Source organism: Myotis yumanensis, unplaced genomic scaffold, assembly GCF_028538775.1.
Source record: "Myotis yumanensis isolate MYYU_CA2020_CCGP unplaced genomic scaffold, mMyoYum1.0.hap1 SCAF_2, whole genome shotgun sequence".
Taxonomy (NCBI): Eukaryota; Metazoa; Chordata; class Mammalia; order Chiroptera; family Vespertilionidae; genus Myotis; species Myotis yumanensis.
Genome location: NW_027223753.1, coordinates 63,358,850 through 63,372,182, shown reverse-complemented (window position 1 = coordinate 63,372,182; position 13,333 = coordinate 63,358,850). Strand labels below are relative to the sequence as shown.

The 13,333-nt window shown below is 40.0% G+C and overlaps 1 protein-coding gene across 3 annotated transcripts in view; it reads left to right on the top strand.

The window, feature by feature from the left end:
• MCOLN2 (mucolipin TRP cation channel 2) overlaps window positions 1-13,333 on the top strand; it is a 61,336-nt gene that overhangs the window by 17,356 nt on the left and 30,647 nt on the right. For all 3 annotated transcript variants that reach the window (XM_070405489.1, XM_070405490.1, XM_070405488.1), the window contains exons 2-4: window positions 5,203-5,362; window positions 10,975-11,148; window positions 13,005-13,158. In XM_070405489.1, coding sequence (XP_070261590.1) covers window positions 5,203-5,362; window positions 10,975-11,148; window positions 13,005-13,158 — 488 coding nt within the window. The remainder of the gene's footprint in view (window positions 1-5,202; window positions 5,363-10,974; window positions 11,149-13,004; window positions 13,159-13,333) is intronic.

The following is a 13,333-nucleotide window of genomic DNA, read 5'->3' as shown; positions in this document are numbered from 1 at the left end:
TGATATATCTAATAAATGGTTAATACCCACATTTTATAGGGAACTCATACAACTTTAAAAAAGGAAGATAAACAATCCAATTTAAAAATTGGCAAAGAACCTAAATAGGCACTTCTTGAAAGTGGACATACGATGGCTAAGAGACATGAAAAAATGCTCAAAGTCACTGATCATCAGAGAGATACAAATTAAAACAACAATGAGGTATTACCTCACATCTGTTTGAATGGCTATAAACAAATCAACAAATGACAAGTGCTGGTGAGGATGTGGAGAAAAGGGAACTCTAGCACACTGCTGTTGGGAATGCAGACTGGTGCAGCCATTATGAAAAACAGTATGGAGTTTCCTCAAAAAATTAAATATGGAATTGCCATTTGACCCAGTGATTCCACTTCAAGGAATATATCCTAAGAAACCCAGAACACCAATCAGAAAAAATATATGCACCCCTATGTTCATAGCAGCACAATTTACAATAGCTAAGATCTGGAAACAGCCCAAGTGCCCGTCAGCAGATGAGTGGATACAAAGGCTATGGTACATTTATGCCACTGAATACTATGGATCAGTAAAAAAGAAGGATCTCTTACCCCTTGAGACAGTATGGAGGGACCTGAAGAGTATTATGCTAAGGGAACTAAACCAGTCAGAGAGAGACAAGCATCACTTATCTCACTCATATGTGGAACCTGAGAACAAAATAAACTGATGAACAAAATAGATCCAGAGACATGGAAGTATGGAACAGACTGTCAAATCTTAGAGGGAAGGCAGGGATGCGTGGGTAGGTGGGAAGAGATTATCCAAAGAACTTGTATGCATGTATGCATAACCCATGGACACAGACAATAGTGTGGTGAAGGCCTGGGGTGGGGAGTGGATGCAGGCTAGAAGGAGTCAATGGAAAACAAAAGGGAACATCTGTAATACTTTCAACAATAAAGATTTTAAAACATTTTTTTAAAAACAGCAATCTTACATACCGTAACTTTATTATTCATATAAACTATTTTTTTCCTGTATTGCTATCATCAGTTGATCACACTTGACTGGCACTATCCTATATTTACCTAGTGGCTCCTGTACTAGTAAGCTGAAGGGGAAAGGTTCTCATACTAGCTTTTTCTGTTTTCTTTTTACTCATTGCAGTGCTAGAAGAATTGCTACGCTCTGTAAATACCTAAGTGAAAGACTTCTGGGAGGATACATAGTGTAAATAATTTAACACCATCACTGATCCATGTTCTTGGGGATCTGAAGGTTTGTGTGGGAGAACGTTGCTTCCAGGCACAGTTAAGATGCCACCTTGTTCTTGGAAGTCCTCCCTCAAAACTCCTGGTCAAGTGTCCCCATAGCACTTACCACTCCATATATTATGACACTGTTATGGTATTTTCCCTTTGGCTGTCTGAACCCTTCTCCCCAGAGTTAGGACTCCCCTTCCAGAATAGTGTTTACACTGTGGTACAGCATTCACTGCGCTATTTGCTAACTTGTGACTATGCACTCACAAGCCTGTGTCTCCCACTGGACACTGAACATCAGAGTTTCAGGGAGCCTTCTCAGCGTTGTGTTCCGAGCACCCAGCGCCGCCACCCAGCACAGTAAATGGTTAGCAAGTGGGAAGATCGAATCAAGAGGTCATTAGAACAGGTGCAGGGCAAACATTTAAAAAGTCTTCTCATTCTTGTGAAATGAGACTCATTATGGTAAATGATAATTCATTTCTGAAAGTTCTTTTCTTCCCCTCAAGTTTGTCTTATAGATAGTTTTACCTGTGTTTGTCTTTCGATAAGGTAAGTGTGATTGTTTTCTAATCTGTGTCTGATTCCAATATACTTGGCCCTGTTTCTAAGTTGATTGTTTCAGGTTACTTGGTTTTGCACTTGCACTTGGTTTTGTTTTATTACTGGTTAACATGTTTTACAAGTGATTTGTTAGAGCACCTCCAGTCCCAGGATGAACCTCTGGAGAGGCCTGTGTGTGTTCTCTGGGAGGTGGAGGGCCACCCCAGTCCCAAGCCCACTGAAGAGCTTGCTCATGGTGTGACATTCTCTGGCTCACTCAGCATGAGGCTCAAAGGGCTGAGTTTTGGTCATCATCTCTCAGGATGGGTCTATATTTTTAATTCCCTTTTCCCCCTTTGATTTGAAACTACTGTAGCCTTCTCTGTAGTCCTCTACATTTTGGGGGCAGGCAGTTTGGGTACTGGATACTTTTTCTGAAGGGCTAGCTCTTTTTGGGCCCCTGTTTAAATTTGAGGATGATCTCCTTTTACACATTGGGTGGGCTTTGGGCCTTAACTCTTGGTTCCCTTATTCCCCTTTCCTGGGGCCACAGATGGAAGCCTGTGTGCATGAATGGCATCGGGCTCCTATTTCACCAAAATCCCCCAAAATCTCCCAAAATCCTCCTGGGAGTTCTTTGCTTTCTTTAATTTTTTTAAGCATTTCTAGAAACATCTTTATTACAAGTGTTCATTTTTAAATTGAAATATATTTGACATGCCAAAACTGGTTTGGCTCAGTGGATAGAGCATCGGCCTGTGGACTGGGGGGTCCCAGGTTCGATGCCAGTCAAGGGCATGTACCTGGGTTTCGGGCACATCCCCAGTGGGAGGTGTGCAGGAGGCAGCTGATCGATGTTTCTCTCTCATCGATGTTTCTGACTCTCTATCTCTCTCCCTTCCTCTTTGTAAAAAATCAATAAAATATATTTAAATATATATATATATATTTGACATATAACACTGTATAAATTTAAGGTGTACAACATGTTGATTTGATACATTTATATATTGTAATGTGATTGCCATTGTAGCGATAGTTAGCTCCTCTATCACATCCCATAATTATCATTTCTTTTTTGTGGTGAGAATAATTAAGATCTAGTCACTTAGCAATGTTACAATATTGTTGTCTTATTCACTAAACTGTGCATTAGATCCCCAGGACTTGTCTGCTTTTAACTCCAGTCTTTTACAGTTTGTCAATCAATTTTGACCAAGAACTGCAAGGCATACAAAAGCTTTATTTGGGGGTCTTTTTTTAGGAATTGCAATCCAAGGATACATAGATTTGGGTAGAAAGTCAACTGTGTTCTGAGGGGGAAAGTAGGGGACAGAATTTATAAAGTCAGAAAAAGGGGAGTGTCTAAAGGAGCTACACAAATTGCTTTGAAAGATCTGTGACTGGTGCTCACAGGAAGTCTTGCATTATGCTATACATGATTACTTGCTTATGTCTACTGTTAGGTGAAACTTTTATTTCTTCATAGAGAGTTCAGGGAATCAGTCTTTTCCAAGAACTGCATCAGGATGTAGCCGTTTGGTTTAGCCCAGTTCTAAAGTTCAGTTTCACATGAGGTGAAGTCTGTTAGCTCACCTTCCTGGAGGTCTCCCAGCTCCATTTTAGACTGTTCTCTTGTCAATATCAACTCCATTTTGCTGTGTGTGTGAGTGTGTGTTTTAACAAGGCACTTCTTCCACTCCCCCTCAAAATATGTATTTTATCTAGCATATTTTTTCTCTTTCCTCCCTCCCTCTTCCTTCCATCTCTCACTTCTTTTCCTTCCTTCCTTCCTTCCTTCCTTCTTTCCTTCCTTCCTTCCTTCCTTCCTTCCTTCCTTCCTTCCTTCCTTCCTTCCTTCCCTCCCTCCCTCCCTCCCTCCCTTGCTTCCTTCCTTCTTTCCTAGCAGGAAAATTCTGAATAACCTAGCCTACTAATTCTGGAAATAGGAGGTCTAAAAATAGAAATTCAACAATAAAAAAATAAAATTTTAAAAATAAGAAATTATTAACAACTGCATGTAAGTCTTAAAAAGGTCTTAAAATAAGTTTCAAAATAGCCTTTTCCCTTTAGACTTCTTTTAAACTTGTTAGTCAATGTAGATAACATAGATCATAAGTCAGTATAAAAATATTGCCATTTAGACATTTCAGGTGAAAAGGTCCCCAAGAATGACCCCCTACCCCCAATTATAAAAACTTCCCTAAAAATGTGTAGCTTGACTGGCTGAACTTAATGTAATTTATTTATTAAATTTACCATCCAGACACTTCCTGTTATAAGAAACAGAAATCTAATTTAAACTGGCTTAAAAGCCAAAGGGTATTTATTAGCTCAAATGGAAAGTATTAGGACGATGGCTTTAGGCACAGCTGGATCCAGGAACTTAAACACTGTCGTTAGGTCTAGTGTCTATGTGTCATCTGTTCTTCTGTGTTAGCTCCACTCTCTGGTGAGCTCGCCAGTGAAGGCGAGATGGCTTCCAAGAACTTCAGACTCACAGACTAGGCTTTATGTCTCTGCTCTCCAACTGTGCTGATTATGTATCCAACAGTGAAAGTTAAGCATATATCCCCAATGTGTGTATATTTATTTAGAAATTGTATGCTACCATATACCACTGTTATTCTCTATGTTATATTAATTACTAGTGACCCTTCTCTATGTTATGTTATATTAATTATTAATAGAGTTCAATCTTTTGTTTTGCATACCCCACGTTGGGGACTACTTAGTGGAAAGACCACATCTCTTCCATTAGTTATAATCATAGTCCTGTGACCACAGCTCACTGGCTCTCTTTGGCCCAGCTTGAGTCCTATGCCCACTCCTGAGTCCAGAGCCCTCGGGAACAGTAAAAACAACTTTTACTAATGTAAGGGGACAGAGGTATCCGACTAGGCATAACTACAGAGGTGCTGTTTTTACTTCTTAACTATATTTACATTTTAGGATCTTATCACTGATGTATTATCAATAAAGGGAGACATAATCCTTCATTCAGTACAAAAAGTTATAGAACAAAGATCCTCTATTTCTAGAACACTTTAGTTTCACCAAATTTCTGTGATTTCACATTTGGAGTACATGAAAATATCCCATCTAGTTTCTGTTAATACTTCAGTGACAGGTGAGTGTTAAAGTGTAGGAATTGATGAGCTTTGGAAATCTAATTTCATTCTTGTAATTTTTGACAATGGCCATTTCGCATAAGACGAGTAGCTGTGTGAAAAGGCAAATACTAGAGGGTCCTGAATAACTGTCAGATTCCTAAAGAGAACACAGGTGCCCTGGTAGAGAGAAAGAGTTGTGCTTGGAAGAGTGGGTAAAGCATGTGAACGGAAAGTATTACTTAGGAGCTTTCTGATGAACAGGCTGTTTTATGTGTTTAAACATTGATCTTCCGTGGCAGCACTGCAATGGCTCATCTCGATTCTGACATGAAAGAAGAGTGTCTGAGGAAAGACCTGCGGTTCTACTTCATGAACCCTTGTGAAAAATACCGAGCCAGGCACCAGATTCCATGGAAACTGGCTTTGCAGATTTTGAAGATACTCATGGTCACTGCACAGGTAATTTATATGATGAGTTCGTGTGGTGGGTTCCTCACCCCAAGATGAAACCGTGTTTTTATGTGTTCTGCCCCTTGACTTTTGTTCTGGGAGGTCCACACGCAAGTTCATAAAAGTATAAAATTATGTTGACTCTGGAGGGCAGATGGCACAGGGTGAAGTTCATTTCCGACGATGACCTTGTTTCAGTAAGGGATGATGGCGCCCTGCCTCCCCAGGGTCTTTCACTGTAGGTGAACAGTAGGTCTGAATTGCAGGGTGTGGGTTTCTATATCTGAATGAGGCACATAGGCTGGTGCAGGCTGCTCAATCCAAAGTGACCTCTGTTCTTGAATTTTCTCATCTTCACCCAAACACATCTTATTTAAATACGCTTTTGAAAGTTGCATCTTCGACTGGTTTGACTTTAAAGACTTAGAGAATGCTAAGCATCCCTTTCATCAGTGGCGTGGCTGAGTGCTCTGAGTATTTAAATACTAAGCCCCTGGCATTATAAGGAGCATAGAGAGGCTACATTGAGACCTTCCCTCCCCCTCTCCCCCCGCCCCTCTTCATTTTTATTTATTTTTTTATTATTTTTTAAAATATGTTATATTGATTTTTTACAGAGAGGAAGGGAGAGGAATAGAGAGTTTGAAACATCGATGAGAGAGAAACATTGATCAGCCGCCTCCTGCACACCTCCCACTGGGGATGTGACCGCAACCAAGGTACATGCCCTTGACCGGAATCGAACCTGGGACCCTTCAGTCCGCAGGCTGACGCTCTATCCACTGAGCCAAACCGGTTAGGGCTCATTTTTATTTATTTATTGACGAGAGAGAGAGAGAGAGAGAGAGAGAGAGAGAGAGAGAGAGATTGATTTATTTTTCCACCTATTTATGCATTCATTGGTTGATTCTTGTATGTGCTCTGACCGGGGATTGAACCTGCAACCTTGGTGTATTGGGACGATGCTCCAACCAACTAAGCTATACTGCCAGGGCTGAGACCTTTGGTTTAAGTCCATATTGTTGAGCCCTTTATAGCCAGTATTACAACAGCAATTTGAATCGTCATGTAGCATTGGGGCCTGTGGTGTGGAATAATTTTCAGGGATGTGCCTCTCTAGGTAACTGCATTTGAAACACTTGCTCTTTTAAAAACAGGACTGATTTGAGGTATTTGGATCCACTGGCAAATAATCATTCTGTTGTCAATGTAAAAGTCTTTGTAAAGATGTTATTCCGGGAACGCAAACATAAACACCTTTCTAAAAATACCCGCATAAAGTTCTAGAAGTGAGAGGAGGTTTCTGCCATAACTGCAGTTGCTTCTTTATTCTGCGTTCATAAAGAGGTCTTTCATTATATGACATGATGTGCAACTCATTCAGTTTTAGGGTAACTAAGTTTCTTAAAAAAAAAAAAACACACCAAAAAAACAAGTTTGAGATGGTTAGTAGTAAATATATATGTTTAGCTTTCTTCTTCTTTTTTAATTTTTTCATTTTAATTCTTAGTCTTGAAGTTTTAATTTTGGCAACCTATAACGTAGGGACATTATTAGTATTACTTGGAAAGAGGAGAAATAATGTCTCCTTTTGTCATTTGGTTAATTTTAATTGTTTCCCAATTTCTTTTCTTGCCAAACTAGCTTTTATTTCATTTTTTAAATCTAATAATGTTACTAAAATTCTAACTTATCAGAACACAACACATTATCAACATCCTTGACTTATCTTCCTTGTCCTGATACCGATTAAATCCCAAGAATTCTTCCTTCAAAACTGCATCTACTTATGTTTTGCCATGCTCACTATCTTTTTTCTAGCACAGGCTCTCATCTGTTAGTTGGTTAAAAATGTGTATGAAGCCCTAACCGGTTTGGCTCAGTGGATAGAGCGTCGGCCTGCGGATTGAAAGGTCCCAGGTTTGATTCCGGTCAAGGGCATGTACCTTGGTTGCGGGCACATCCCCGGTAGGGGGTGTGCAGGAGGCCGCTGATTGATGTTTCTCTCTCATCGATGCTTCTAACTCTCTATCCCTCTCCCTTCCTCTTTGTAAAAAGTCAATAAAATATATTTTTAAAAAATGTGTATGAAGCACCTTGTATGCTAAGCATGCTGTTGGCCATCTCATTGTGGATAAGTTACTGCTGTTGACAACGAACCTAACACGTAGCATAGTGTTTACCACGCGCCAGGGACAATAAGTGCTGTGTGCGTGTTAACTCAATTTCATCCTTACAGCAGATCTGTGAGGTAGGTCTCTCATGGATGAGGAAAATGAGCCAAAGAGAGTTAAGTAATGTGCTCGTGGCCATGCCGTTAGTAAGTGGCAGAGCTGGAATTTGAGCCCCAGCACTCTGGCTCTGAAGCCCGCACTCTTATTCTTGTTTCTATTCTAAATGTAGGTCCTCAGAGTTTGTAGTCTAGGAATACAGACAAGTTAACTAGGCTACTTCTAGTCTTCATCCTATGCCTACCTTTCTTATCCTCATACATACCAGTCCATTCATTTTTCTTAAAAGGCCTTCATTGTGTCTCCCTCCTGCTCAGAAACTTCTGCAGAACACTGTTTCCCACAGAAGAAACTCTTGACTCCATAGCCTGGATTCACAGATTTTCATCTTGCCTTCCCACCAGGTTTTCATCTACTGTTCCCTCCACATACCCAGCCCGATGACCCCACCCACTGATCTTGCTCTGTTTGTTCCTCAATCCAGAGGGATTCGTTTTTCTCCCTCATCTAACAGGCACTGTGTGACGTCCGCCTCCCCTACCGACCTTGCCTGACCACTCAGCCTCTGATTTCCCTGTGTCCACATCACTAATTTCACTTGTAACAGAATATTTCTGGTGATTGATCATTTACTTGTTGTGTACCTTGCCTCCTCTAACAAAATTGAGGGGGATGATTAAACTTTTGTTTGTCTGTAGGATCATTCTAATAAGGTTTGCTACTTGGGTGATATCTAATTGGAGCAGATTTCTTGACTGTATTTCCTTCCTTCAAACCCCATTTCCCCTCCTCTTTTTGTCAGTCTCTTTTAGCACTCTCCCCTCAATTACAATGGGATGGGTGGCATTTTATCAGGATTGATGTGAAGGAAGCATTGTGATGAGCACTATTCCAGTTCCTGAATGCATACTAGTCCATGCTAGTTGGGAAAAAAGAAAAAAAATCATGTCCTTATGGATCCCAGCGTCATATCTCCCTCACAGAGTGTTGGGGAATTCAAAGAAAAATAAAAATTACAAATTTTAGGTGCCGTGCCTGGCCATCAGTAGATGAGTTGTTATTCATTACCAAGCAATGTTGATCTTGCCCACACTGTACCCCAGTTTGGTGCAGGGTAGACACTCAGTGAACTTTGATTGAAGAACTTAATTCCTGTCTGTGTTTTTTCATTTGTGTGTCAGTCTTTTAAACAAAACCTGGACGTAATCATGTGTGTTGGTTTTCTGGTCTCCTTTCTTGGCTTCAAAAGCAACAGGACGTTTCTGCCCTCCCCGACAGGCACCGTGGACAGACATGGCATATTTACAGGAACTGCCAGCCTCTGTGGCTTGGTTTCAGCACAGGCTGGGTGATGTGGGACTTCTCACCTGGTAGTTTCCTAAAACAGCTGGGTTTTGGCACTTGCTCAGTCCTTCAACTTGGTACTTGAGGAATGTGAGCTGATGAGGCTCAGATGCTAAGGAGTGTCATCCTTGCACCTTCTCAAACAATAGCTGCAATTCTGGAAAGCTAGCCCCTGATTCTTTTCTGCAGGAGGAGCCTCGAAGACAAAATTTTTCAACCAAAGGAAATTGAGTGGCATAATAAAAATGACTTTGGGGTTAGGTTTGCCTTTCATTCCAGTTGGGTGACTTAGGACAACTTAATGAGGCTAAATCTAGATTTCTATATAGGTAAAATGGAGATAAAAATTAGTAACATTGTTGTTACGTTAGTTAATGAGAGAATACATGTAAAGCAGTTAGTGCAGCAACTGCAGTAGAATGGTAGCTATTATTTTTACTTATTCAGCCTTTTTAAAAAGTCAGGCAAAATTAAAAGGCTAACAAATATTTTTAAAAGTATGTAAGTTTGCATGAGCATAGTAACATTTATTACCTGTGAAAGGTTGAGTAGTTGAGGTCTTGTTTAGTGCCATGCAGTGTATCATATTGAACCATGGAATGACAGAAAATAACAAAAATGTCAAGGTTATCTAGTCGAACATGCTAATATCAACACAGTGAAACAGAGTCCCAAATTGTTTTGATGACTTAGTAGGGTGAGGATTTGGGGCAAATTTTCTAGATGCTCATTGTCTTATAAAGCAGATAAAGTGGCAAGATGGGGAAAGGTATGTGGGGCAGGGCTTGTAGAGGTGTGTGCGTGTGTGTGTGAGTGTGTGTAACAGAGTGTGTGTGAGAGTGTGTGTACATGAGACTATGTGTGAGAAAGTGTGTATATGACAGTGTGTGAATGAGAATGTGAGTGTGCATTGAGAGAGTATGTGTGAGAGGGTGATTAAGAAAGAGAGGTTGTCTGTGTGTGTAGCAATTCCTATTTTTTTTTGGTAAACCATTAGTGCTTTCTAATTTCCCTCACTTAATGGATTACAAGAAGAAAACTTTGGGCAGAAAGAATACCTTCAGTCCTGATGAAGAGAGCCCTTGGTGCCTAACCTTGTGCTCGGATACAGTGTAAGGGAGAATAGTGGGAATTCTATCACGAGAAGGTAGGTGTTTGATGACAATGAATGGTTTGAGCGAGCCCTGCCATTCTTCCTGGTGCTTCGATCTCAGAGAGAGAACTCTTAGGTATAAATCTTATAGAAGAGATCTTGCAGAACTGGAGTAATTGGATTCCTTTGACAACTATCTCCTCTCAGTGGGAGTAAGTATATATAGGCTACTTTTCAAAAACATTCTTAAAGCCATATGCAAAAAGTTGTAATTTTAAATAATAATTATGATTTCTGAATGTTAAATCAATAACATTGATTATTGCTTTACTAAGTACACCAATTTTTAAAACAATTAATTTGAAATCCAAGTATTAGAAAAATGGAATCAGACTTAACTGATTTGGATTTCTTCTCCCTCATTAAAAGTCAGCAGACTTATGTCACAATGATGCTGAGAGAAAAAAAAACAATGATAAACATATAATATGTAGAAGAAGGGCAAATAAAGATACACACACACACACACACACACACACACACACACACAGGCTAGCAGGGCCCTTTGTCGTTGGTAGTGGTAATTTCTTCTAATTTTATGCTATCTAGAATTGCTCATGAGCTTGATGAGGTAATTCTGCTTTGGACTTGTATTTTGACATTGATGTGATTAGTAAAACCAAAGCAGTGAGATTTTTCTTGCTGCAGATGATAAGAAGGCATTTAAATGGTAAAATTCAGCCCATGTCGGTTTGGCTGAGTGGGTAGAACATCAGCCTGCAGTGCAGGAGGCAACCAATCACTGTGTTTCTCTCACATCAATATTTCTCTCTGTCTTTCCCTCTCTCTTCCACTCTCCCTAAAAATCAATGAAAAAAATATCCTCGGTGAGGATTTAAATAAATAAAATAAATGGTAAAATTCATATATACCTATTTGATTTTCTTTTCTAGCTTGTTCGTTTTGGTTTAAGTAACCAGCTCGTGGTTGCTTTCAAGGAAGAAAACACCATGGCTTTTAAGTATTTGTTTTTGAGAGGATATGCTGGCGTAGACGAAGAAAACTACAGTTACAGTGTATATACTCAAGAGGATGCCTATGAGAGCATATTTTATGCTATTAATCAGGCAAGTTTTCATTGTGAATGACCTATATTTTAAGAATATATTGATACTTGATCTTGTTGTCTTAGCCAAAAAAGAAAATTATACATATATTAAAATATTCTAATTAAAACTTGCATAGTCTGCTAAAAAATGTTTATTGCTATTTCTGTAGCTACATTTCCATACAATAGATTTTTCATATTTAAAATTTCTTATTAAGATTTACTTTTTTTATCTATCCCTTTGCACCAATTACTTTTGGTGATTACCTCAGATCAAATGGCCAAGAGCCGATTTATAATCTCAGAAGGTTTGATGGATGAGATACCAAATATGAGATTCTAGGGAGTAGAATATGCTATAGTTGGATCTAGGCAGGTATTGAGAAATCAGATTGGCAGACCTGAAGAAAGCATTTAGAGAGGAATTGTTATTCTTACTCTTTCTTTTTTTTTCATTCATTCGTTCTCTCATTCATTCATTTATTCATTCATCCATCCATTCAATAAATATTTGGATACCTAGTATGTGCCAAGTACTTTTCTAGACCTTGGGATACAGCGTGAATAAAAGATAAAACCCTGTCCTTGTAGAAGTAGTTCTAGAGGGGAGAGCCAGACAAATGAAAAGAGGTGAGATGTGTAGTATTGAATGCTGGCTCCCTGAAAACACCACCAAAAAAAAAATGCACGCTGATAATAAAAACTGAGCTTATTGCTTACAGCAGTGAGGGAGGTGCTATCTTGACCATTCTCAGTCAACCCTGGGTGAAAGCGGCAAAAGCCAGACATAGATTCTGAAGTCTGATTTAGGGGGGAAAGAATAGGGTCTTTCAATGTGACGGAGCTTGATTAGAATCAGGTAAAGATCATGACATCTAATAGTTTAGGGTTGGTAGACACGGCCAGGAGAGGGTTAGAGGTGGTTCACAAAGAGTCTTGGGTTATTAGACTAAGTCTTCAAAGTGATAATTTAAATGATTTTTTGGAATGTTCCTGAAACAAACAATCCAGTTACTTGCAACTTTTTATGTTCCTGGGAATAATAAAGTCATATTAATGAAGATAGGACCAGTAAAGTCCTGCTAGTGCAGATAGGCCAGTGGTGAAGCCATGTTCATGTGAGCTAGTGTCAGGCATGAATGTAAGCTGTGGGGTGTGGAAGATTAGGTCGTCAGTGGTATGTCAGAAAGTGATAACTGCTATGGAATAAAGCAGGGAGCAGATTGGGAGAGCCTGGTGGTGCCTGTGTGCTGGTGATGGATGTTTGCACTTGTCATTGAGCAATATGGGAAGGCCTCACTGAGGTGGTAATATTTGAGTCAAGACCTGAAGCAGTGAGTCTTAACAGATTGAAAACCTGGAACAACCAAGGCCACAGGCAAGCCTGTGCCTGGGAGCTCCAGGAATTGCCTGGAGGTCAGTGTGGCTTCAGGAGGGGGGGGGTGGCACCAAGGGTCACTAGTCTGCTGTTAGGTCAGAGAGGTGGGCACAACCTGAGCTTGGGCCCAGAGTGAGGTGAGAGGTCTGTCAGCACTCCCTTTAGTTTTGAATTCTGCGAGGCAGTGTGTTTCTGCCCAACCTGAGAAAATGACCTTCTGGTATTTTACATTGGGAGTTCTATTGAGGAATCCATAATAATAAAAGCATAATATGCTAATTAGACTGGATGTCCTTCTGGACAAAGCTGGGGCTTCGAGGGCCAAGGCAGAGGCAGCCGCCATGGTGGCAGGGGCCAAGCTCCTTGCATGAATTTCATGCATCAGGCCTCTAGTATGATATAAGCAATAACAAGTAGCTAAAGTGTATTTCATATGCATTAACTTCTGATGAAACTCTTGAAAGCTCATAGTGTTTTTATTTAACTATTTTTAATAGTATCATCGTCTAAAGAACGTATCCCTGGGGACCCTAAGTTATGGAGAAAATGAAGAGCATAGAATTGGCCTAAAAGTCTGTAAGCAGCACTACAAGAAAGGAACCATGTTTCCCTCTGATGAGACACTGAATATTGACAGTGACATTGAAACAGGTAATGGATCGCTTATTATATGCCTCTATCATCTCCTGTGGTCACAGCAAAAATGCCCTCATGTGCTACCAAATGGAACAACTTCAACCTTGCTTTCGTGGCTGCTATTTGCAGCTGTCAGGTTAACATTTGCCTACAAAGGGCTTTGGCTCAGGAAACTGCAGGTCTATGTAAT